General features: G+C 51.1%; 1 protein-coding gene across 11 annotated transcripts in view; it reads right to left on the bottom strand.

The window, feature by feature from the left end:
• The window catches only part of CUX1 (cut like homeobox 1), a 352,520-nt gene that overhangs the window by 184,355 nt on the left and 141,374 nt on the right, over positions 1-26,791 (bottom strand). For all 11 annotated transcript variants that reach the window (XM_032328405.1, XM_032328410.1, XM_032328406.1 and 8 more), the window contains exon 3: positions 5,392-5,439. In XM_032328405.1, the coding sequence (XP_032184296.1) occupies positions 5,392-5,439 (48 nt within the window). The remainder of the gene's footprint in view (positions 1-5,391; positions 5,440-26,791) is intronic.

Raw genomic sequence — 26,791 nt, 5'->3', positions numbered from 1 at the left:
TCCTCCTGATTTGTGACAGGGCCAGGGATCCCCCATAAGAGATCTGTTTACAGTCGGGCTGGTCCTACCAGCACGATTTGCATCAGAGACATTTGGTCTTTATTATGAAAAAGATTCAGATGAGTCTAGATTATCCAACAGATAAACTGTCTTGAGAAAGGTGAGCCTTTTCCTAATATACACAAAGGTAAAACTGCGCAGGCAGTGCCCCAGGCTTATTCTGCCACCTTTGTAGGCCGCCTTTCTGTAATTAAGTAAATAAAGCTTTTGCTTAAAACTTTTAATGCAGTTAAAGTGTAACAGTTCCTTCCCTTATGGTTTCCAAGAAATCCTACGCAACCCGAAGTCATCATATGCTATATTTTCTTCTACAAGGTTTAAAGTTTTGCCTTGAGTCTTCATTTGTAATTTGTGTTTGCATATGGTGTGAGGTATGGATCCAATCTAATTCCATAAGGATAACCAATTGTCAGAGGACCATTTATTGAAAAATCCGCCCTTTCCTCACTGATCTATAGTCCTGTTTTTGCAACACTCATGGCTTCTCTATATGCACCTGTCGGTTCCTGACTTCTTTATGATGTCCCATCAGGGTATCAGTCTATCCCTGGGCCAATCACTGGTAGCCTTCCATCATGAGGCACGGAAAACCCCCACCTTGTTCTTATTTCAAGCTACCTTCACCACTACTGAGCCCACCTGCTCTCGCTGATCACTTCTGGAATCAGTTTTTCAAAAGTTTTGTGAAAAATTCTGTTGGAATGTGGACTGGAATTCCAATGACTCCCTCTAATCAATTTGGAGGAAATTGATTATTATTAATAATAGTGAGAATTTCTATCCTTGCATACCTTCTGTCCCTCTACTTAAGTCCCCCTTAATACCTTTCAGTATAAATGATCCACTTTTCTCCAGAAAGAGTTCCTATGCTTTATTTTATTTATTTCTAGGTATCCTTTATTTTTTGTCGCTAACTCTAGCTGTATTCTTTTCAGTTTTCTGTCAGTGTAGAAGTATGTAATTACTTCTGTATATTGATTTTGTATCTAGCAACCTTGTTAAATAATTGAGGGCTTCTTTGAAAAATGATAGTTTTGTTTCTTCTGTGATAATACTTGATCTTTTTCTTGTCTTCTGCAGTAGTTGAAACTTCTAGTACAATGTCAGTAAAAGCAGCAATAGTATACTTACTTGTCTTGCTCCTGGTTTCTAAGGGAATATTTTTGATGTTATTGGGTATAATGATTTGTTGTAAGTCTTTCGTAAATACTTTCCCCCCAGTTAAAGACGTTCCCCTCTATATCATATGGCTGGTCGGTTTTTTTGTTTTTGTTTATCATGAATGGATGCTGAATTTTATCAGATTCTTTTCCTCTATTAAGATAATTTCTCCCTTTAATCTGCTAAGGATATTAATGTGCATTAGTAAATTTTTCTAATGTTACACCAAACAGCATTCTTGGGATACACGGAACTTGACAGATCCCTTACTAACACCCCTTTGGGGACTTTTGCGTATCTATTCACAAATACGACGGACTTTGAATTTTCTTTTCTTGTGCTATCCTTGTCTGGTTTTGGTACCCAGGTTACACTAACTTTGCAAAAGAAGGTTAAGAATGTTCTTTCTTTTTCTATTTCCTAAAGCAGTCTGCAAAAGAGCAGAACTTCTCTGTTTCGTGAATGACTGATAGGATTCTCCTGAAAACCGTCCCTACCTGATGGAAACGTTTCCGTGACAGTTACAAGGCTACTCAGGGTTTCCATTTCTTTTTTAATCAGCTTTGGAACATTCTAGTATTCCAAAAATGTGTCCGTTCTGTTTAGGTCTTAAAATTTTTTGGCATGAAATTGACCGTAATATTCCCTTACTATTTTTTTTAAATCTCTGCTGTGGCTGTAAAGTTATCCTGTTACCATCACTAACCTTTTCTTTTCTGATTAGGAAGTATCTTCAAAGAACCAATGTGGTAGTCTCGTCAAAGAACCAATTTCTGAGCTATTTCTCTCTTGGGTCTTTTTTTTTTTTTTTAATTCTTATATACTTTTATTATTATTTGTATTTATTCTTTTCTTCTTCCTGTTCTCTTTGAGCTTATTCTGTTGTAATTCTCTAACTTTTTAAGCTGGATGCTCACAGGTTTTCAGTCTTTCATTTCCTCCCCGATATAAGCATCTAAGTTATTTCTTAAGAGAATTTTCCTTTCTGAGAACACTTGTCTTAAGCACCTAGCTCCCCTACAGCCAAGAGGAGGAGGACCCAAACTAACTCCTTCCCCGCTCAACCTTTTTTTTTTTAAAGATTTTACGTATTTATTTGACAGACAGAGATCACGAGTAGGCAGAGAGGCAGGCAGAGAGAGAGGAGGAAGCAACCTCCCTGCTGAGCAGAGAGCCTGATGCGGGGCTCGATCCCAGGACCCTGGGATCACGACCTGAGCCAAAGGCAGAGGCTTTAACCCAGCCCCCCCCCCCCAACCTTTCATACCAGGAACCATTGTCGGGGGGAGAAGCAAGGAGAGGCAGAGACAATTTCCAAGAGTTAGCACTTTCCCAGAGTGTGTTACTTCACTGAAGGGACTGTCTGAATCGCCGGGCTAAAACAAGTCTTAAACTGGATTGACTGCTGAGGTGGCCCCTTCTCCCTCACTGATCAGTTGGCCGGGCTTGTGAAACAGGCAAACTTAGGTATGGCAACCAATCAGTCAGTGCTTCAAACAAATACAGGCATTCGCTACTTTCTCTTAAAGCTATTTCCTGAGCAGATGTGCTTGGTGCCCCTTTCTCCTCATGAGCCTGAAGAAAGGGGGGAGGCCAAAATGCTACCTCCGGAGGCCCTCACTGCTGAATCATTTATTCCCATGATGGTACAACACACTGCAAACACGCCCTCCTGCAGGAACTCTGAAATCCTATGTGAATTTCTCGCTGTCTGAAAAAGATACCTTCTTCTTTGTTTTGTTTTTTCTTTTCAGGATCTCAAATAGTGAAGTTGTCTATATAGATTCCAAGGCAAAGAACACATTTTCACAATGCCATACCTTGTTCTGGGGGAACGCAAGCACTTTGGAATAAATTCAAAGATTATAGCCAATAAATACAGTTGCATTCAGCAGGCACTGACGAAGGATACAAGAGTGATCCTCTGATTAGAGAAGGCAGCATTTTAGAAAAACGAGCTGAATGGATCCTGACCCATCAAAGCACCGAGACACGCTGGCTTCTGGCCTTACTCATCAGAAAACCGACCCTGTCACGTGGTCCCCGTCTGCAGCTGCCCTCTGCGATGAATGTTCCTTCTTCAGAAAAAAGGCGGAGTTGGCCCTTTCTACTTAAATTAGTTTACTAGAAAGCACAATTATTTAATATAAACAGAGCAATTAGCAATGGTAAATATTAGCAGTGCTATAAAAATATTTATTTTTCAAATCACCTTTGTTAAAAAAAAAAAAAAAGGGAATTAAAAAATCTGGATGTCTCCTGGGCATTTTGAATTTAATATATCTGGAAGCACACCCACTACCCCATTTGGAATGTGGGGTAATCTATAACAGAAGTGGGTTACATTCTTAAGAGTGAGAGGGTGTGAAGACTGTTTTATACTGGAGGAAAATATGTATGTAATATAATGTAGTACGAACGTGTGTGGGAGGGTGAGGGAGTAGATGTATATAAATACGTATACGCCCATGCCTGAAGTACAACACGTGAACTTGGTTGAACCCCAGTTCAGGGGCAGGGCAGTTATAAAAAACATTTGGGGAGTGACTAGGGAAGACGGATTTGGGATGGAATTTTAGCTGCTGCGGAATGACTGCTGCTTTCCTAGGGGATACTCGGGCTGACGCGGTAATATTGGGGAACAACCTGACTTTCCGGAGACGCACGCGTGCATGTGTTTAGGGGTACGGAGCCGGGCTATCCGCATGTGCTTTCAAATGCTGAGTGAAAGGGCAGCGGGAGCAAACGTGGCGAAATGCTCGTGTGCGGCTGAGTAGGGGTAAAGGGGGTACGCATGTTCACTCGACTAGTTCTTTCTCCTTTTATGCAGCTTGGCAATTTTTCCAACAGAATGAAAAACAAGCAAAAACCCAAACCGGCACACTGGGCTATTTCGGGGGCAGAAACACTAAGCCACCGGGCCTCACAGAGCTGCTGAACGGGTAAAAGAAGAGATGGGATCAATGCGGGCAGGTGTAAGGTGACAGTGTCCCTCGGAAAACCAGGGTTCGGAGACGCGTTTGTGAGGAAAGGCAATTCGTGTCCTTCCAGCCCTGGGACAGTGATGCCCCCGGGCCTGCCGGGGCTGAGCTCGGGAGGGCCTCCTGCGGCAGGGGGCGGTGAACAGAAGGGCCTTCTGTGGTGTCCCTCCCGACACCTGCGGCGGCGCCCGAGGTCCCTGCTCCTTCCTGCATAGCAGGCCTTGCCCTCTGCTGTCACCTGCTCCCTGGAGACTCTGCCCGACGGCAGCCCCGACCCCTGCGTCTGGAGCTCCGGGCCCAGGATGCTGGCGTCCTCACGACGTGCCCCAGAAGCCCTCTAGAAGCTGCCGTCTCACCCCCTCGAACCCTGCCTCCTCCCCGCGTGCTCCGAAAATGCAATTCTCAAGATGCTACCGATGGGGGTTCTCCCGAGGGCCCTGAGAAAGGCTTGTTCTCATCACCACTGCCGTCGATCCCACGGCAGGAGCAGAGAGCCGGGGACGGCCACCTCCACAACAGTAACGACATGGCTGGTTTTCTGAAGTTCCCCGAGTCTCCAAAGAAGGCAGAGGGGGAGCAGTAGCATCACCCACCGCAAGGGCCCCCATCTGCGGGGGCTGCCCGACCTCGCATCAGACGGCGCGGTCCTTCTCTGGAAGGCCCTGGTGGGGGGGACAGCTCTCCCTTCCACCGAGCCCAGGCTCGCTCCTCGGGGCTGCCTGTTGCTCTTTGTTTCCAGCCTCGAGCCAGTGAACTCTCTCCTTCCCCAGCAGCTGGGCGGGAAAGCACCAGGTCGCCCCCCTCATCCTTCCCGCACGGGAGGGCCTCCTGGTGGCAGCGGCCCCGGGCCTGTGAGGCTGGGGAGGCCCGCGGGCTCCTGAAGCCTGCAGCGTGGACACACTCCGTCCGCTGAGTGAGGCAGAAGCACGCAGGCCGCTTGGCCCCGAGTCACCCACATCCCCCCACATTTCAGCTTCGGTTCCGCTCTCCACGCGGGCCTTAACTGAGGACCCGGCGGAAACATCACACCAGGAGGCACAAAACCCACATGACATTGAGTTAGTGCAGCTGGGAAGGCTCCATCTGGGCGAGCACCTTCTGTCAACGGCATTTATTTAATGAGAATAAAAAGCAAGCGCAATGAGCTAGGAGGGGTGGCTCAGGATGTGAAGTGAACAGAGACGCTTACCTCGCCCTGGAAGCTCTTCAGCAGCGGCGCTACGTGCTTGCGCAAATCCTGGAGCAGGAGCGGTGGGTCAGCAAACGGCCGTGGCAGAAGGAAAGAGAAGGGAAACATTCGTTAAGGCTTCCTAGAAACAGCTTTGAATTCAGCGACAATCCCCGTCAGACAAAGCCATCCTGGTGCCCTCCCCTGCCCATTTCCTTCACTCGGACAACATAAATCCCGCCGCTGGCGCTCCGTAATGTCAGTGAACTTCCTGGGGAAGGAGACCACCAGGGCCCCTGCTACCCGAGTCCCTGCTCTACCAGTCTTGCTCTGAATGGGCGAGGGGCTTGAGCGTTGGCTGGTGTCCGTCGCAGACCACCTGCTTAGTAGAAAATCGAGCTTTTCTAGCGTACATTTGACTCATGTGTATCTGAAAAGGATCCGGGACCAGCATCCTGCATTTTAGCTCTGTCTTTTGAGCGCTGTTACTGGGGGTTATGTCTGTTTTGGATCCGTGTCTGATCCGCTCGGTGGACAGTTTCATCCCAAGCCCCCAGTACCCCTATCCTGACAATGGGACACCCCAGAGGAACGTCTGTATGATCTCCTCGAGCATATTTTTTTTCAAATGAAGTGACTGATGCACCACGTAGTGATTATAGACAATAAGACTGTATTATAGACTTCAAAGCCTCAGAGAGACGAGATCTTAACTGTTCTCAACACAAAAGAGGAACGACAATGATGTAGTGTGATAAAGGCGTTAGCTAGCACGACTCCAGCGGCAATGCCGCGATATGGAAAAGCACCGAACCGACCCCTCTTCCCCTCCACCTTACACAACATCGTGTGGCAACTGTAGCGCCACGAAAAAAGAATGAAGTAACTGAGAATGTGCTCTGAAGACTCTGAAATATACTCAAATAACGCAACTTCTCCTTCATCGAGAATGGGAGCAGACGAGGTATCTACAGAGCAGATCGGCTTTAGTAAGTCTGGCCCAACGCCAGGCATCTACCTAGTTTCAGGTCCCAGAGCTGACGCACATGCCGACTGGTAAGTGCTGGTAAACGCTGGACATGGGCCAATCAACCCATAACGCAGGAAGGAGGTAACGTATTATTTCAGGATAAGAGCCCAGGTGCCACAGGGAGAGCAGACAGGAAGGGTAATAAACCCAGATGAAGGAGGCGAGCAAGGCTTTCACAGAGGAAGCGGCGTCTGGGCTGCAAAGGCGGACAGGACCTTCTTGGGCCGGTTCTCAGTGTGCCCATCTGCGCACGCTGCCTCGAGCCCGCCGTCAAATACACAGATGCTACTGGGCCAATGCAGAGTCTGGACTTGTCTACAGCTCCTGGGTCCGAACTCAGTCCGTTCGATGGAAAGGGGCTGGCAGAGCCCTGATTCCGAACTCGGGCCCGGCCGCTCACTCCGGGAGTGCGGGATGCCACTCCACGTCTAGAAGTTCAGCTCCCTGCACTCCAACGTGCGCCAGGGTAACTGTCTTCCCCGAAACACAAACAATGGGGACAGCACTGCTCCTGGCGTGGAGTAAGTACTTAATAACACGAACCACCTTTACTATTGCAATAGTAGTCACCACTCAGGGCAAGGCCTTCTAGCACATTTTGAGTCACCCCGAATCCGTCTGAGCGCACAGAAGACAGCCTTCTCTGGAACCAGGATTTCCCAGTCTTGTTTGAAGGTGGATGACGAGGGAGCCCCTGCCCCCCACAAAGGGGTGGCGGACAACCCCTCGGCCTCTCCTGCTCCAGATGCTGTGAATCTCTAAGCAGACCCCCAAGGTGACCCGTCGTTGTCAGCTCTGCACGCACAGGGGCACGTGGGCACCCGCTCGATCCTCCGCTAAGGGATGAACAGGATTCTGTGTTCCTTCTGCCGAGCCCCTAACCCGCCGGCCCTTCTTCCATCCTGAGCTCTGAAACCGGCTCCCGCCCTTACCGAGCGGAGCTGCATCAGGAAGAACAGCAGCTCCTGGTGTTTCCTGCTGCTGTGTCTTTGGCGGCTTTCCTCCGAACCGGGGCCCTTAACCATTGTGGGTCATGAAGGCTGCGGAGAATCTTCGGGAATCTATTCCCTCCCGGCTGTGACTCTGCAAATGATTTTGCAGTGGCCTTCCTGAAGCCTACCCACACGGCCCAGGTTAGGACCCTTCGTTCCAGCCCGTGCTGCAAGATGGAGCTACCGGCTACTTACACGTAAATGTAACTTCATCTATATTTAAACGTAACTTAATTAAACTGAACTTAAAAATCCAGTTCCTTCCATCATGGAAGCCACATTTTAAATACTTAGCAGCTGCACAAGGCTGGCGGCTACCATGCCAGGCAGCACAGAGCCAGGGTCCCCCAACACCGCTGAGCGATCTCTTAGATGGGCTACATGCTAAGCTCTCTGCCAAACACAGCTAACCCACGCTGCCTTGCACCGTGACCCCGTAGAAGTACTTAATCAAGAAGCATTAACATTTCCCTTTTAATTACACATTTTCCTGTATGTCGCATTCCTAAGGGTGATACCATTACTTCCCTGGAGAAGGCAGTAAGCTTGTTCCTCCGCTACTTCCTTTTCTATGTTCTTATACCAAGTTCAACGACATAAAAGGCAGCCAAACTCTTTATCAGCCTCTTCTGGAATAAATAAGGCCATCTGTGCCAGACCGCCCCCAAAGGCACCCACGTCCCTCCCTGGACCTGGGGGTCTATGAGGTTAGGGACGCTGCAGACAGGAGAAAGGAGAAATACAATGTACACCAAAAGCTGGTAAACGAGGATCCGGGGATGGGAAGGGGGGATCACCCTGGATCCCAGTCAAGGTCAATGGTAAAAGCCCATGTCGTAACCACAAGGAATGAGCCACGCTCCTTTGTCAGAAACCCGGGACCACAAGTAATGACGCAGGAGGTCTAACGTGAACAGCCCACTGTGGGTTGGGGACAGCCCAGTCCCTGGCCCTCCTCCTCCGTCCCCGGGGCAAGGACAGACAGGTGGGATGAGCCCACTGCATTGGTCTTGTCACAAACTGCAAACCCGAGATGATGCACGGGGTTTGCTGTTCGTTTTCCGAAAAGGCTGACTCGGAGGAAGGCGGCCGGTGAACGCGGCGCGGCTGCATTCTCTGGTGTTCTCACCAAGCAGCCCGGTGCTCGGGGGCACGTCCCAGTGGGTAAGGAGGAGCTGGGGAACATTCATGAGGCAGTGTTGGCCTAGTCCGTGGCCCGCAAGCCCGGCTTCCACAGATGGGCCGAGTATCGTCCTCTCTGGAGGCCACAAACCGGGGGACCCGAGTGGCTCAATCAGTTAAGTGTCTGACTCTTGATTTCGGCTCAGGTCATGGTCTCAGGGTCATGAGATCGAGCCCCGTGTGGAGCTCTACCCTCAGCAGGGAGTCTGCTTGAGGAATCTTTCTGGCTCTCCCTCTGCCCCTCCCCCCGCTTTCTCTCTCACTTTCTCGAATAAATAAATCTTAAAAAAAAAAAAAAGATTTTATTTTATTTATTTGACAGAGAGAGAGATCACAAGAAGGCAGAGAGGCAGAGGAAGAGAGAGAGGAGGAAGCAGGCTCCCTGCCAAGCAGAGAGCTCAATGCGGGGCTTGATCCCAGGATCCCGAGATCATGACCTGAGCCAAAGGCAGAGGCTTAGCACAGAGCCACCCAGAAGCCCCTCAAATAAGTCAATCTTTTAAAAAAAAGAGTCCACAAACCCATGTTCATCTACTATGTAAAAATAAGATGTGAACAGTTCGAGGACAGTAACTTCGACGTAATGCTTGTCCACATCGGTGGACCCCATTGGTAGGTACCGTGGCCCCTGGGCTTCGAGAGGGCCCCTTGCTTTCTAGGGAGCTAGGCTGAGCCCCCCGCCCCACCCTCGTATCATCTGCAGGCCTGCCTTGCTGGGTGGAAAGCCTTAAGAGTCCCCTTCCCTGATGGCCTTGAGCTCTGGAGAGGGGACTCCTAAGGCTTTCCACGTGTCCAGATCTGGAAACTGGGACCTGGAAGCAGCCAGGCCCAATGCCACAGGACGTGCTTCCTCTTCCCTCCAGACTGTGAGCTGCTCGAGGGCAGGGAGTAGGTTTTAGTCCCCCTGCAGAGTCCCGGACCGGAAGCCAACCCTGGGCTGGACAATATTTTGCTGCGGAAGTCTAGGCACGAGAGGATTTAAACCTTGCGTGGGTCCGCCACCCCTTTCCCGGGTGGGTTGATCCCACCTCATGCAGTATGAGGGCAGGGCTGCAAGTGTGGGCCCCCCAGGGGCACCAGGTGCCCTTTGGGGCCCACAGGCTGGTTGGCCCCAACACGAGATTGCTCCCCGGAGACTGAATGTGACGTCAGCCCGTTTCTACAGGAGCACTGATCCCAGTCTCCTGCGGGTCTGAGACGGAGCCTGGTACACTGCAGGACCTCCGAAGACACGGCGTGGGGGCATGAGTGTGTAAGCGGGAAAGAAGTGGCTGAACAACCCCTCAGAGTGCATCACAGACCTGCCGGGGTAAGGCGGCGCCTACATCAGAGCCAGGTCCACGGTCCAAGCCAGCGGCGCCCACCGAAAACCAGGCACCGACCACCTATGCACCTTAAAAATTTTCCACGACGAGATGGAAAGAGCAAAAAGAAACTGATGAAATGAATCCATCCAAGATCTTTTCATTTCCCATATAATCAATGTAAAAATGAATTTAATTTATTATTATTATTTACTTAACTGACAAAGAAGGATACTTCTTTTTCTGGTGTTACGCCTCTGAAATCTGCCATTTTATAGCTCGGCACATCTCGCTTTGGACTGGCCACGCGTCAGGTGCCTGCCCCAGCCCCCCGCCCCGCCCCCCCATCATCTCATGGAGCAGCTCAGGGCTAAGAGAGGCGGCAGGAATCGGGACTCTCTTGGGAGAGCGGGTTGAGGCGGCCAGTGCCCCGCTCTCGGCCGATCAGACAGAAGAACAAGGATGAGGAGAAGCGGGAGGACCGCCAGGGGAAGGGATGTGTCACCGACACGAGGCGCGACAAAACCGCTGGGTTTAGCAGTCGGAGCTCGTGGTGGCGTCGGGGCGCCCCGAAGGGACTGGGGATGGGAAGCAACCTGTGAGGGGCTTAGGTGCCGGCGCTCTGAGCTCCAGAGAGAGAGATGGGGACGGCGGGGAAGAGGGTCTCAGGCCGAGTGAACGCCACTTCTCGTGACTGAGTGTGTGACACACAGCAGCCCTGCCAACAGAAGGGACAGACACCCACATTTTACAGCCGAGGAGACGTGAGGCTCAGAAGGGGAAGGTCACTTGTCCAAGGTCCCATGGCCGGCAGTGAGGACATAAGCCCGGCTCTCGAGGCCTGTGCCACAGCGAGATTCTGTAAAAGAATCGATCACCTCGGCCAGGTGTGGGCACCGGGATGACAGCTGGGGCCACCTGGACAGTGACATGGGTCAGGGCACACACGCATCACTCAGAGGAGTCCTACCATGGGCCCAGACTCAGGGGGGAAATGGTGAACCTGGACAGGGTCGCGGAATGTGAAAGGTGACAGGGTCCAGGCATCTGGGAACCCCATGGGTGACAGAAGAGAGGGCAGGGTGTGAGCGCAGGGAGGTCACCCCGCAAAACAGCGCCTCCTGCTGGGCTTGCCCTCAGTGACCCCGCAGCCCACCAGCCTGGCTCGGGGCCCAGCTCGTGGGAACACCTGCTTGGACAAGTGGAAGAGAGGGTACAGGTGTTCCCGTGTTCTGTCACAGCACTCCGGGACGGCAGAGGAGCCGAGCCTCCCATCGTGACTAAATTAAGGAAACTCATCTCCACTGCCCCTGTTTGCACCAACCCACTGCACAATGGTTCCCTAGGACGTAGTCACATCTCATGACAAGCTTGCTCAAACAACCTTTTAGATAGACATTTCTAAACTCTTTTTTAAAAGATTTATTTATTTGAGAAAGAGAGCGCATGCCCCTGGGGCCAGGGAGCAGAGGCAGAGGGAGAAACAGACTCCCCACGGAGCAGGGAGCCCGACGCGGGGCTCGATCCCAGGACCCTAAGATCCTGACCTGAGCCGAAGGCAGAGACTTAACCGACTAAGCCACCCAGGTGCCCCTCAAATAACCTCTTTAGAGATTAAAGCTGGGGGCTTCAGAGGTAAAAAGGGAGTAAATATTCATAATCAGATCGGCAAAGCCGTATGCACGTGTGTACTTCAAGTTACCAGCTAGAAATCCCCCATTCTAATTTGATTTTTGGCTGTTTGAGAAATTCCTTATCCAATTCTGCCACCTGCGAATATCATCTGCTTTTGTACTAAACTAAGGAGACGGCGCCGGGGTGCTCACTTGTGACCCGGGGCCGTCCACTGCCGTTCGAGAGCCCGTGACATGACTTGCTGTCCGCACAGCACCACAAAGGGCAGACAGAGCCACGCTGGCCACCACATGCGTCTGCGTGCCCTTCTCTGCAACTGTGAACCGAAGAACGTGGGCGCCAGGCCAGTGAAAACCATACTGGCATGAACCACTAATGACGGACTGAACACAAAGATTTAAAAAAAACAAAAACAAAAACAAAAAACTCTGCAATTTCGGGGTACCCACTAATTACACTGACAGGTTTTGCAGCGCGGTTTTAAATTCACTTTGATTCTGTACCATTCATTGAGCGAAAACAAAAAAAACACCTTAACACACAGAAAGTAATGTCCTTGAGATTATTAATATCAATGCCTGTTGGCGAAGCCAGAAGAGCACATTTCAACCTTCTCTCCCTTGAGTGCATTCCAAATAACAAGCCGTGTTTATAGAGAGGCGCTTCTAGGTGAAAAGGATTTTCATTGTTCTCCAAACCACTGATTCACAACTCACTTCTGAGATCAGAAAATTGAACGGCAAAATGCAACCGAGGAATTTTCTGTGTAATGATGACTCCTGGAGAAAATCGTGCTGATTTAGAAGCCAAAAGCAAACCAAAACAAAACAGAAGCACCACGTGGTGTTCAGATGCACCTGTGAGAGCGACACCCCCAAACACAGCCCCTGGCCGCGCACAGGGTGAATCTTTGGCTTTCTGCCCATTCTGGACATTTGGGTGGTCTCCCAGGAAGGTTCTGTCCCCACCGTGGAGCCTGGTGTTCCCTGTACCAGGGAATCTCTTCCATTCTGCCGGCTGGGCATGTCACAGAACCCCGTGCCCCCGATATCGAACTGGTGGCCACTGAGGTCCACGTCTGCGTGGAAAGAATGGTGCCCAGGACACGGCTGCTTAGGCTTGGAAGGACAAGCAGGTGAAGGGAGCTGGCCTGGCTGTCACGTGTCAACAGAGGAAGGCTGTGAATCGCAACATCTTCAATCACAAAATGGTTCCTGTTTTCCGAATATTCTATTCTAGACTTCTCGGGCTATTTTACTAAATTTTATAATGTTCCTTTCACTTCCGTTCCGCGGTAAGTCACATGCGTTTCTGTGAAGTGACATTTAAGGCTCACAACTGTCTGATGGCGTCTCTCAGAGGTGTCTCATTCCCTCTGGTGGCAGCCCAGGGATGGGTCCTGTCTTCTCTGGGGACAATCTGGCCTTTCCAGGAGCACTGGGCAGGGGGTACAGGGGAGGGAGGGCAGTAGAGAGGCTGGTTGACGTCACCTCTGAGCGGCTCAATCAGGACTCTCACAGGGCTGCCCAGAGCCCTGGTCCCGGGGTGGGCGCAGAAACCTCAGGGACCCAGCCCAGTGCCAATGACAGTGGTGCCACCCCTTCAGCGACCTTCAGGTTCCAATCAGGGCTAGCCTCCTCTCCCCTCTCCTCTGTCTCAGCTCCCTTTTTGCTCGCTGTGTTTGGGTGGTGAAGGCTGGATTGCGTATTAACCCTCCACAGAGGCGAGGCTCAAAAACAGGAGTCTGGCTCGCACGGAAAACTCCAGAATGCTTATGTGTTGGGTGATTGCAAGTTCCAGGTCCACCCAGGGCTAAAAAAGGGGGGGGCTCCAAATGAGTTCACTAACCCCTTGTTTCTCCCTCACTACTCATGCCTCAAAGTAAGACGACTCTGACTTGGAAAGGTTTTTGGTCTATATTGAAAGGCAGCCCCTGTGTAATATGGCATTTCATTAAATGTGGTATTGTCACCTGTGAGATGTACCACTAGTTTATGCTACACTTTTTTTTTTTTTAAGTAGGCTCCATGCCCAACACGGGGTTTAAGCTCTCAACCCTGAGATTAAGAGTGTTTCACTGACTGAGCCAGCCAGATGCCCCTATTTTGGGCTACACTAAGGAAAGGGTGCTGCTTCTTAACCTGGCGTGTCACTGACCTCCGTCCTCACCCTGCTTCTGAAGATGGCAGGACATGTCCAGTGTAGGCATTATAATCGATAAACACAGCTGCCAACGCACGGACGTTAGAACAATAGCCCCTGAGTGGTTTTTGTTTCGAAACTATGGTGGCCTATATTTTGGGTGTGGTGGCTATGTTTTTCAAAAGGGTCCCTGTCTCTCAGAGATCTGTCCTAAAATGTTTATGGATAAAATATGGCTTTTGCTTCAAAATAATTAAACAGGGAGGGGGTGACGGGCGAGAAGAAGGGAGGCATGCGTTGGCGGGCCGGTGGCGGTCACAGATGGACCGCGACACGCGGGGCTTCGCAGTAATCTGCACCCTATCGTGTGTCTGTTGGAAACAGAAAATGTTTTTCAAACACTGGATTTCACTCTGAAACACACGAAAGCCTTCCGCTGACTGATCACAGGCAATGGGCAGAGAAAGAATTAAGATGTCGGGTGGAGGGGCTGTCTCTCTTAAATTACAAGCTGTCAGCTTGTCGCCTGTCACCTTCGTCAGGTTAACCTGGCGATGGAAGGGTCATCTGGTCCAACCTCCTGCCCGAGGCAGAGGAGCTCTCCGTGGTGTCCCGGCCAGGCGGCTTGCCCTCCCGAGGGCCCTCCAGCCCTGCTGGGACACTCGTGGTGCGAGAACGCGGCTCGGCGTGGGGACAGGGCTCTCCAATGTGGCAGCTGTGGTGCCACCACTGAAGGCAAACATTTGGGAGGAAAGCTTTCCTGAGCGGGCGTAAGGACTGTGGCTACTAGCAGCGGCTCGTTAATGAATAAGTCACAATCGCTGTTTTTCTGAGAGCAGATTCGAGGGGAATCCACTCGCTGACTTGCTTTACCACGTGTTTTCTCGAGTGGGGGACGAAAGAAGCAGCTCCCAGGACCTGTGGGTCTGCCCGGCAGTTGGGAGCACGAGCGGCTCTAGCTCAGCTCCCTCTTCGGCCCATCCAGGATTTGCAAAACCCGCTTGCCTCGCTCCGCAGACCCTCCTCGCCACCCTCACGTCTTCCCTCTGGACCAACTGCCCCTCTAGGCCTCCTGCCTCCTGAATCTACAGACAGTCCGGTTCTGGCCGCTGGACACCGAGGTCACACAGACGCCAACTGTGGGAACCTAGACGGAGTCCCTTCCTTTGCCAGTCAAGAAATCCCTCTCTAGAGTATTTTCTTGAAAAATGCAAATGCATTTGATTTCAGCAACAGAGTCCGCCATTTATAAACGCATTAAAACAGCAAGCACAACATCAGGTTAGATACAAAGACTGTAGTTAACCGAACTACCACTTGGCCAAAACATGATTAGAAATTGGTGATTTTTTTTTCTCTAACTGAGAGACTCATCAGACTGAAATGAGAAAATGATCTTTTTTCTGCAGCTTAAAGCCAAAAGCCTGAATACTGTTCAAAACCATCGAGCTCCTGATTCTCTACTCTGATGTCTTGGCTGTCCTAAAATATCCTGATGATGTCTGAGTCATCCTTATTAGCAAAGAAAAACCGGGGTGGCCCACCCCGGCGCAGGCTGGCCTTCTAGACGGTGATGTCACAGTCAGCTTTCTTACTGACAAGCCGTCTCTGGGCTACAAATACCGTCCGTGTGTTTTTGTCCAGCGCATTTTTCTAAGGTCCCGGTGGCACCGAGGCAAGAATCCTAATTATCTGGGAAAGAAAAACTGCTCTCGGGACTGACTTCCCTGCACGGCGATCAGATTCAAGGGAATCTCTCCCGTATCGGGCAGGCAAGAGCACAGCCCAGGTGTTGGAGGCCTGAAACCCGGACAACACAGACTGTACGACGTGTGGACCGTGAGCTCAACTTTTAAAAATACAGTTTGGTGCAAAGGGAAGTTTCTCTTTGTGCCGCGATCCCGAAACCTTCGCTTCTGGTCTCATCACCTGGAGAGGAATCACGCGGCTATCAACGGAGCACCCTATTTTTGGTTACTTTTATAGGCGGACGCGTACTCCCTCTGGGACAGAAAAAAAAGGTAATGTTAAATGGCATTTAAGCTCCAGTGTTAAATAAAAAATACCTTTCTATACCACAGCAGGCGGTATGTCCTGGCAATTTCTCGAAGATTTTAGTTCACAGATTCGAGAAAATTCCATTAGCTTTAATTATTTATCAGCAGTCAATTTCGATTACCGTAGTTGACCTATTTCTGCAGTGCTTGGGCCACCCAGCAACGCGGTAAATGAAGAGTCCTTTTCTACAACGGCTGAATTTCTGAAATAATAGAAATCTACTTTAAGGAAGGAATGAAACCCCAAACCTGTAATTACCACAATACATAACCTGCCATGCTGCCTTTTTGGAGCTGGATAAAATGCACATCTTTGTGAGTTTTTTGGTTATTAAATGAGATTATCTTGAAAGGGATAAACTTGCTCATGCTATAATTTCTTCCCATTTAAATTTCTTTGCTCCACTGAAAACATGATCTGGATCTTGGCCCAAGAGTCTCTAACGCTGACGGATATGCCTTTAGCACGGTGCCTGATCGAACTGCCTAATGGGAAGGCCTGGCTTTGCGGAGCTGCGGGAGAGGGTTCCTGGTGGAACCCAGTGGAGCTGACAGCCAGCTGCGGGCACCTGAAGGCGGAGGGGGGGACCCCCGAGTGCCCTGGGCAAGAGCACGTTGGTGTCCTTCTTTCCGAAGACTCGTCTGATGGTGACGAGTGGCAGGTGTATTGGGCCACTATGCGCGGACTTGGAGTTAAGGTGATGAGGACTGAGGATGATGCCCACATTCAAGACACAGAGGCCCTGGTTTGAAGGACGAACCAGAAATGCCCAGTGGCAGCTTAGCAGAACGGGAGAGCCCAAAGGTTGCCAAGCTAGCGGCTGTCAGAGTGAGACTCCTGGGGATGCCTGGCTCCCTGAGGTCCTTCCAAGGGTCCACACTATTTTTGTTATTTGCCTTTTCCACCCTCATTGTCTCATGAAGGCACGTGGAGTTTTCCAGATGCTCTAGGACGGGTGATGATGTCATCGCTCTGATGTAAGGCCGCGTGTGCTCGATGTAGTTTCGTGCTTTTAAGAAGTGTCAGTTTTAACCCCTAACATATCACTATGGATAGACACACACACACACACACACACACAGAGACACAAAAGCTCTCAGGAGTCCTCAGGGTTAAGAGGCCAGGACACCGGAGAAATGGCGGCTCTAAGGTTTCTGGTCCTGGGCAGAGAACTGCACCCAGCTGTGAGGACAGCAAGGCGGCCTGATGACCTGCTGGTGTCCCGTGACGCAGCTGGGCCAGCCGGCCACCCCGGAGCACTGAGGCCCCTCTCCCCGCTGGTGCTGGTGTCTGCAGGGCAGAGGGCTGGGAAGTGTGGCTCTCACAGCCGGGGCTGGCGTCAGCCCGGCCTGGTGGCTCAGGGATTTCCGGCAGGACTTTTGGTGACCAGGGGAGGAGGCGACCTCAGCTTCCTCTGACCCATTCGCTACACACACCTGATGCCCCTCTAGGTCACTTTCTGAATAAGGGCTCATGTCTAAACCCTTTATTTCCAAACTTTGAAAATATGGCTGTGACTTGATTACACAGCCACACGTCGCTGGGGTTTGAATTTGTCGAAGAGACGACCTGCACATCAGGCGCCTAATTCATTACAGAACCATCTGAGCATTGACTTCATGCCATGAAGGGGCTAGAAGTCCCAGTCCTGCCCTCATGGGGCTTACATCCGCTGTGAAGGCTGAACCAAGGCTAGACTCCCAGTAGGCGGCTGAGGGGCAGCACACACCCCAAGCCCGCTCCTGGGGCCCCTGATGGTGTGTGGGGCCCCAAGGAGACCCTCAGTTAGTACCTGCGGCCTGAATGAGGGGATAAGCAGATGCTCTTCTCTGACTCAACACTGCACCCACCTTTTATGGGAACTGCTGCAAAGGGGATTCATGTGCCGCACAAGGGCCCTGCCCCAGGGATGCCTTCCTAGCCCAGGACTCTCGGAAAGGAACCCGGAAACGTGGCTCTGACGTCAGCACACACGCCCACTGTAACTGACGCCAGACCGTAGGCCCTGCTGACATTCAGACAGATGGGCTACTTGTTAGAATGTACATTAATCCGCCAGTTTCGTGCTTCTACTTCTGGGAATTCATCCACAAGAATGACCAGAGACGCACGCAGAGATTTATGTACAGGAATGCTTAGCATGTCCTGTTTAGAAAAGAGGAAAATTAGAAATAATGCAGATGCCAACAGTAGGGGTTACTTAGTCAACTGAGTAAAGCAACACAGTGGCATATTAGGTAGTCAGTAACAGTATTTTTAAAAAAGATTTTATTTATTTATCTGAGAGAGAACGAGAGTACAGGCGCCTGGGGTGGCGGGGGCGGGGCGGGGGGAGATGGCAGAGGAGAGAGGGAAGCTGACCTCCCGCTGAGCAGGGAGCCCTATATGGGGCTCCATCCCAGGATGCTGGGAGCCGGACCTGAGCTGAAGGCAGACGCTTCACAGACTGAGCCACCCAGTTGCCCCAGCAAAAGTGGTTTTTGAAGGATAGTCAGTACCATGAAATAAGGTACCACGGCCAGTTAGTTACCAAATTATTTGTTGGGTGGTTTATTACATGCCCCTGGACCCTGTTACAAGAGCTCTTTCAGTCGTGAGCCAGACCTCTGGGCGCCTGCACCACCTGGGGGAGAGACGCTAGTCCAGGAGGCACCCCCTGAAAAACCGTGTCTGTGGCTGGTGCCCTAAAGCGGAAGCCTGTGGCGCAGGGTATCTACAGGGCAGACCCGGCCCTGGCCAGCAGGGGGCGCTCCTGAGAAAGGGCACCTAGCCCCGATCTGTAGGGGGGGGGGCTCAAGAGGGAAAGGGACGCCAGAGACTACTACTAAAAGGGCTTACAGTATGACCCCATGTGGGTAAAATGAATAAATGTACATATATGTGTGTTTGAGGTAAAAAGGCAAGAACTATATCGGTGTTACGTGGTAAACGAAGAGAGTTACAGCTGGTTTTTCTTTTCTTTTTTTTTTTTTAAAGATTTTTATTATTTATTTGACACAGAGAGAGGGATAATGAGAGAGAGAGAGAGAGAGAGTGTACAAGCAGGAAGAGCGGCAGGCAGGCAGGCAGAGCGAGAGGGAGAAGTAGGCTCCCCACCAAGCAAGAGCCCGATGTGGGCCTCCATCCACAACCTGGGGATCATGACGTGAGCCGAAGGCAGCCATTTAACCAACTGAGCAGCCCAGCTGCCCCTAATTTTTCATTTCTTTGCCTTTAAATAAATCACATCCTCTTCATAGCAAAAAACACTTTTTTCTGGATGGGGATGGGGATCAAGTAACAGCTGAAAAAGAAAGCGGGGTTTCTAAGGTTTGCAGAGCAAGTGGGTCGCCCTCTGGCTCTCCTCTCTGGTACAATCGCCACCAACATGGTGACATCTATGCATTACTACAGTCCACACGGCCCCAGAGAAAATAAATACTGTACCTGCTAATGCATGGCCCAACTACATGTATTTCTCTAAGGAAAAATTATTTTATAAGCACAATAAGAGTTAGCAGAAAACCTACTGGTCTATTTCTTTCATTTTTTTCATATATATAAAATACTATGGTTCGGGGACAAGCGTGCTACGAAACAAAAATGTACAGCATGATCTTTATTGTTTTAAAATATGTAATATTTATGAAGAAAAAAGAGACTGGAAAGATCTAAAAGCAACACGCCAACATTTATATCTAGGATTACAGGCGATTTATTATTATCTTCTTCATGCTCTATGCAAATTTCTATAACGAACGTTCATGCTTACAGTCAGAAGACGAAGTCGCAGATCTTAGACAATATCGGGGAACACTTAAAACATCATTGCAGGGGCGCCTGGGTGGCTCAGTGGGTTAAGCCTCTGCCTTTGGCTCAGGTCATGATCTCAGGGTCCTGGAATTGAGCCCCACATCGGGCTCTCTGCTCAGCAGGGAGCCTGCTTCCTCCTCTCTCTCTCTCTGCCTGCCTCGCTGCCTACTTGTGATCCCTCCTGTCAACCCAAAAAACCAAACACCACATCGTTGCAAACCGACACCAGAGGGGCAGGGAGGACCCAAGAACCCACAGGAGGATCCTAGACAGGAGGGGGTGCTGGCGGCTCAGCGGGCAAATCACCAGACAGGGACAGACTCCGCCGCCGAGACAGAAGATTTAAACCCAGCTCTCTAACATATCCACCCCTCTTCCCTGTCCTGGTCTCCCACTTCGCTTCTCCACCTGAAGGCCTCGCTTCAAATTTCTGCAGCGTCTGTGTGCAACTAGCTTACCTGAAATTAAGCATCGCAGAAAAAGATAGACCTTCGTCTCAACTTAATAATCAGTGCATATTGTTATTAATATTTACTTGCTTCACAGAGCCACTCCGAGGACTAATCAATAATAAACGATAGGGGATCGCCTCGCAGGCACAGAGCAAGCTGTAAACGCCTCCTTGCTCACATGCACACAAGCCCACAGAGGCAGGGGCCCTCCTTGGCGGGGTCCTGCTTCTTAGCGGCAGGACACGGTACTTGGCGACCCAGAGCGCAAGCGGAAGGCCCCCCCCACCCCGAGATGTGGGATCGGAACGGGCTTTACGATTATGACTTGTATTTTCTCTTTTCGGAAAACACTACAGAGCCACAGGCACATGAAACGCAGGCCATAATTTCTTAATTTCGAAATGGAATTATTTATATCATACCGCTGGAAACCAAGTCTAAGAAACATATGTGAGTCAGCGGCCAATGAGGGAATTTAAACCTTCGGAATCAGATTTTATGTCTAAAGACGCTCAGAGGCTTCCCAGTGGATTACCTCAACCAAGCAATTAAAGAGAAACAAAAGTTTCCAGGGCAAAGAAAGATTTCCTGGCCCCCTCCGCCCCAGCAACCCAGACATGTGGCGGACGACAATGCCTGGCTTCAGGAAGGGCGCCCAACCCGTGCCACCGAAGGATGTCCTTTTAAGGCACCAAGGAAGCAACTCCTTAGTTTCTCGAAGCCTGATCCAGCAGGTGCCAGCCCTCAGGGACCCCAGAGGTCAGGGATCAGGCCTACGGCCTAGGCAAGGGCAGGGTGAAAAGGCAAGTCATTCATTGTATTTATTATGCTAAGGCCTCAAGGTCCAAAAGTTCCTTCGCTCACTCACCACTCACTGACTTTCAGCTTCTGGTAGCCTGCAGAGCTCAAGGACTATGTCTGAAAAGAAGTCGGCTTACTACCGACGTCTTTGCCCAACACTGTAGTTCAAGGCAGGGGTGCCATTTCAAAATTAGCCCATTTCACAGGAAATCCTGGGTGCGGAAGGGGGAGGAGTGTGGGAGGAGCAAAAGGCAAACTGGGTGCCCCTTTGGGATGTGTTCTCTTGGGGTGCCACGATCCTAGCTCCTAAAGGCACTTACAGACAGCCACCCACTGTGAAGGCCATACAATTCGGTTTCTTCCAGGCCTACTGGCCAGGGCGTGCCGGGACCTGGATGGCAAGACCCAGACTCGGCTCAGAAACCCCTGTGCTTCAGAAAGAGTGTGTATGTGAGTAACTCAGTGGAAAAAGCAGAGCCCTCTGTTCCTGGTGCGGGGCAGAGGCCGACCAGCCACAGAACATACACAGGGTATCTGGACCTGGGTCTGAAGAAAATTGCTAATGCTTACAGAATCACCAGGCTTCCAGTAAACCAATGGCTTTAAAAAACACTTCTGGAATTCCTCTAGCAATCCTCCCCAGGCCTGTTACCAAATACTAACTTCTACAGGGTTCTGGAATTTTCTTCCGAACACACAGCATGGCTTCTTCATAGTGCAACAATTCAGGAAAGAGATGCAGCTTAACAAATTCTATATCTCTTGGCCAGAGCCGTGGGCCCCACTAGATGAATCATAGAGAAGTCCATAAACGTGGAGAGCATTTGCACACACAGACTTTTCTTTTATTACCTTATATGGCAAATATAGATCTATTTATCTCTGATCAACGTGGGCTTTAGTTTTCCCTACCTTACTGCCTTCCTTAAAAATGTCTCTTGCTCTACGACTCAGCCGCTCACCCCACGACCATACTGATATTCATAACCCCGGGCTGGTTTGTTCTTTTTCTTTTTTCTTTTTTTTTTCTTTTTGGTATGAGGACAGAATGTTTTACATCGGTAAATATTTGAGGCAGGTCAAAATACCTAGCTATTGACATTCTTGCGAAACCACTGCTGAACAGTAAGGGGCTGTACGGATTTCCACAAGAATTTAACCTGAACGAGTTTTCTCCCTCAAGGAATCGTGTTTCTTATCACACATTCAGGAATCAGTGAAAACATAGTGGTTGGGGCTGATTTTTTTTTCTTTTTTTCTTTTTTTTTTTTTTTTTTTTGACAAGTTCCTTAAAGAGATAAACATCAGAAATATTTTCAGGCTTCCATGACTGGCTAAGCCAGTTTTAAGAGCGCGCTGGAGAACCCTTACGCGTTCACTCACTCACTCAGTAAAGGCGGACGGAGAGTCAAGTGAACAGAGATGAACCCCAGACCTGCCCCACTCCTGAGGACACAGAGCGGGGACAAGGCACGAGGGGGAGGAGACGACAGAGCGCTCCGGCCTCCACAGAGAGGGCTTTCGTTGTGGGCAGGTGGGGGTGCGTTTGGCAAAAAGGGGGATGTGGCCACAGAGGGGAAAGAGGGCGGGCGCAGGGGAGGCGGCGGGAGGGGGCAGACCGAGGGGTTAGTGCCCCTGCCGGGAGAATGGCACAGGCCGGGTGGTCCTCCGGGCAGGGGGAAGGAGCTGGGCCTCCTCATGACCCCAGGCTAGACTTGAAGGACATTCAGCCAGACGTGGCTCTCTCTTCTCCTTTTATTTTCATATTCACCCTTGAGACGAGCAGAGTTGTCAGATACAACCTCTACAAGATGCTAAAGGCCCACCAGAGATCAGTGAGGGACCCTGGCCGCAGGGGCCGGGGTTCAAACATCTGGCTGTCCGACCCGAGGCGGGGAGGATCACCTGTCGTTCCATTCGGTGGCTCCTTGAGAGTCTTGGTCGCAAAAGGGTGTCTGTTGGGAATGTCTGTATTTGGAGGACCTGGGAGGGCTGTTTCTATGAACAGTGCCAAGTCAACAATATGGTGACCAGTGCTTTGAAGTTCCTTTGGTGAAATTATTTCAGAATCCCCTTTAACTGTCGCCCGAAACAATCTGTACCAAGTATCTATCTTAAATTCAAGTGTCACAGGGCGCCTGGGTGGCTCAATGGGTTAAGGGTTAAGCCTCTGCCTTCGGCTCAGGTCATGATCTCAGGGTCCTGGGATCAAGCCCCGCATCCAGCTCTCTGCTCAGCGGGGAGCCTGCTTCCCCTTCTCTCTCTGCCTACTTGTGATCTCTCTGTGTCAAATAAATAAATAAAACCTTAAAAAAAATTCAAGTGTCACGGCCAATTATTAGCCAACCCCCCACCCCAGTCTCCTACGAACTCCACATGGCAGCTCTGTTCCACAGAGAGGGTTGACAAAGACATGCAGGAGAAGATTCTTTTTCTCCCAAATCCCACCGGCATCCTAAGAGAGCAGCAAAGCTTTCTAGAAAGGCATTTCTTGGTGGTCTTAGGGGAGAGTTGAGGGGAGTGAGTGGCCTTTGCTAGGCAGAGGATCGCAGAATCAGAATGTCCCCAGCATGCTGAGTGCTGGGCTGGACAGTGTGCTTGGACACGTCACCCTCTTACGAGTCTCACTCTGTCCCCAAAGCTCTTGCAGGATTCCCGCTACCAGACAGCAATGCTAGGAGAGCAGACGGCCACGTGGGTATGCTAGAAAGCATACGATAGATCCAAAGATGGGTTCTTCTACCCAAAACAACCTTGTGAGAGGTTACAGAAATAAAGTTGAATAAAATATGATACACGCCTTGGGCTAAGTGAGGTAAAGCGACAGTCTGACTGGCATCTTCTAGAACATTCCTCAGCTTAGCAAGTCCCTGGTGCTCGCACACACGAGCCTCCCCGGAGCTCCAACAGAAGTCACCTGACACTCTATCACGCAGACCTGCGCACGGCTCCGTCTCCTCATGGAGCTCCTTCCCCGTCCAGGCTGGCTTCCCTGGGCGTGGCCAGACGAGCCAGCGACATGCATTCCCTGAACGCAGATTTGATTCGAGAAATGCCCGGTCTGCGTGGTTCAGTGGCTCCGTGAACCAACCTCTCTTATGTAAGCGCATCTGCCAAGTCATCCTTACGGAATATCTCAAATCCGCCTGGGCTGGAACTCCAGCTCTGCGGGGTCCTGGCTGCGTGGGCTCAGAGGCTGACTAAGATTCCTCTCTGAACCCAGATGTCCCCCCTGGCGTGGCCTTGTCCGAATGACGTCTGACGCACAGCAGGCAAGCAATAAGCATTTTTGGGTGAATGAACCGGTGGGTCCTCCAGGTGGCGGTCACCGGGATGACGACGTGACATTACGCCCTTGCTGTGCGCGTGCGCCTCAGAGCCCCGGGACCCCTCCCATCTTTCACCTGCGGGTCTGCACAGTGCTCCTTTGTTGCCCGCCGGCCTTTAGGTAGTCTAATCTGACTGATGGCCAGGCTGTTCCTTCTCCCTGGCGCCGGATCAAGGGCCTGGCATTTCCTGGGTGTTCATGCCACGCTGCTGACTTTGGGGGAGCCAGGGCCGTCTCAGCGACCCCTGTCACTTGAGCACCGCCCTACGCCACCCCTAAAACGCTGCCAAATGCCGCTCACGGTGTCCTTTACAGGGATGGGCTGCGAGGACCTTCCCCGAACAGAAATTTCCGAAGGTGATCTCTGCTAGTCTGGCCCTGGGAAGGTCCACTGAATGTCCCGGGTTTCGTCCACTGTTACCCCCAAACTCGGCTCCCTGCCCCCTCCTCCCGGATGATGTGGCAATGGCTTGCTGTGCCCATCTCATGGATGCTCGGCATTTCTGTATCGGGCCAGGGAGGCCGCTCACCTCAATTTTTGTCTTTTCTAAATCTTGAGCTGTTCTGAGAGGTTGGATCCGAGCGACCTTTCCTTCCCAGGCTCCCTGTGTAGGCCAGAGACGCTCTCTTTCTATGTCTTAACATGTACCAGAGAGAGATTAAGCTAAATGAGGCATGCCATTCATGAAGGCTCACTGAAATTATGCCTGCTAATCTTTTAAGTGGCAAGAACATTATGCAATACAAAAGGAATCTTAGTAATTCTAAAGCTCTTACCCAACTGAGAAAGCCCAAATTTATAGAAACTGGAGGTAAAGATGTTCCAGAAGACTGCCCGAATTGCCCCCACCCCTGGTGTGGAGAAATCTAGAAAGATCCTGTAGTGGGCGAGAAAAGGGTGGAAGGCAGAGGGCACAGGGCACAGGCAGGAGCCGGGACCCAGAGCGGGCCTGGGCCCGACGTCCTTTGAATCGCTTCACCTGTAGAAAGAGGCTTGGTGAAGACTCTCTCTCCTTGGTGGGACTGAGCTGTTTCCCAAGCCTTCTCTGCTGTGCCTGTAAAGCCTTTCTGCGGTGTGTACTTCTGGGAGACGGAGGACATCTGTGGCCACAAGGCAAGGCATCCTATGGGCCTCGTTCACAAGGCCAGCGCTGTGGCAGGCCCTGTCTGTGCCATCTCGTGCATGTATCAGAAGAGCCCTTCAGGTTCGTGGAATGATGCTTACTGTGGACACAGGGATCAGGGGTTCAAAAAGGCTGTGTTTCGCCCGAAGCCATCTGGCTGTAATGCAAACTTGGGGGCCGGCTGGTGCGAAAGCCACTTCGCTGTGTGGCCCCCACGCTAGGCTGGCACAGGGCCAGCCAAGTCTCTGTACTCTGTCCTGCCCGTTCACCTCTGGGGCCACTGAAGCACACGTGTCCAAGGGTTCCCTGAGCCGTGATGAGCGATCGAGAACCCAACCTATTTCTGATACACCCCATGTGAACCTTGCCCAGTGGGTGGAAGAAATTCCGGACAAGGGCCTGTTGGTGCAAAGCCACGATTTCCCGTAACTGTACCTTCCTCTCTCCTCCGGAAACAGTATTTCCTTCACCTTCAGTGTGCAATTTGGTATTTGCTACATGTTAGGTTCTTACACGTGTCTTGTCCTACTGGAGGCAAGCAAGGGAGCCTTGGCCCCCGCATGCAGGTGTACAGCAGAGCAGGACAGTGTGAGGCTCCGTGTTCGGGCGCTCCAGTGCAGGGGCTGAACAGGTTACTCTGCCCACAGGGAACAGCGGGGGTTGGGGCCTGCTCTTCCTTCCACTTGGAAGCACAGGGGATGAAGAAACGCATGCAGATAAGGCCACGGCAGGGAGGGCGGGGACACACAGGAAGGAAAGGCACAGGGAAAACACAGTGGAGGCTCAGGGGAGAAAGTCCTTCTCGCGGATCAAGGAAGGCCAAGAGGAGGAGGAGGGCACTTGAATTAGCAAGGCTTGGACGCGGAGGGCGAGTAGGGAGCGGGAAGCTTTCTAGAAAGAGGTGACGGTGTAAGCAAAGGGAAGGAAGAAGTGAGGCAGGTCCCCAGGGGCCCCAGACATGGCCTCGGTGAGGCGCGTCACCACCACGGCAAAGGAACACAGGGATCGGATCGGAGCTTGCTTTAGAAAGGCCGACCTGAGGGGGGGTCCCCAGGACCGGCCAGATAGGGAAGCATGGAGCCGAGGACGCCAACGGGACAGTATATCTAGGCAAAGGTGATAAAACAGAAATGGGGAAAAAAATCAAAAGCTAAAAAACAGAAAAAAAACCAGAAAAACTCCAAAACCCACAAATGGGGTGGCTGCAATGGAGAAGAAGCAACACGGCGTTCTCTAGAACAAGACAGGACCCGACAAGTGTGGTGACCCAAGAAGGGAAGCCTGGCGGAGATGAATTCTGCGTGAAGGCCGAAGCTGGGATGAGGGGCCGTGGCCCTGTGGGCAGGTTCGAGAAGAAAGGATGGGGCCAGGCCCCAGAAGGTGAGGACAGTGGGAAGGAAACCGCTTCTAGAATACTAGGACCTTGTAGGACCCGCGGTTTCTTGCCCTGGGAACTACCGATGACACTCAATACGAGTGAGGAACTGCTCTAGTCCACTCCTGCCACCCATACTTTGCCCTAGATTTTATCAGTTTCTGAAGATGACGGGCCAAACTCCTTCACGAGAACCTTCTTCTCTT

This window comes from Mustela erminea, chromosome 20 (assembly GCF_009829155.1).
Source record: "Mustela erminea isolate mMusErm1 chromosome 20, mMusErm1.Pri, whole genome shotgun sequence".
In the NCBI taxonomy this organism is placed as follows: Eukaryota; Metazoa; Chordata; class Mammalia; order Carnivora; family Mustelidae; genus Mustela; species Mustela erminea.
This window is presented reverse-complemented; position numbering and strand designations above follow the sequence as displayed.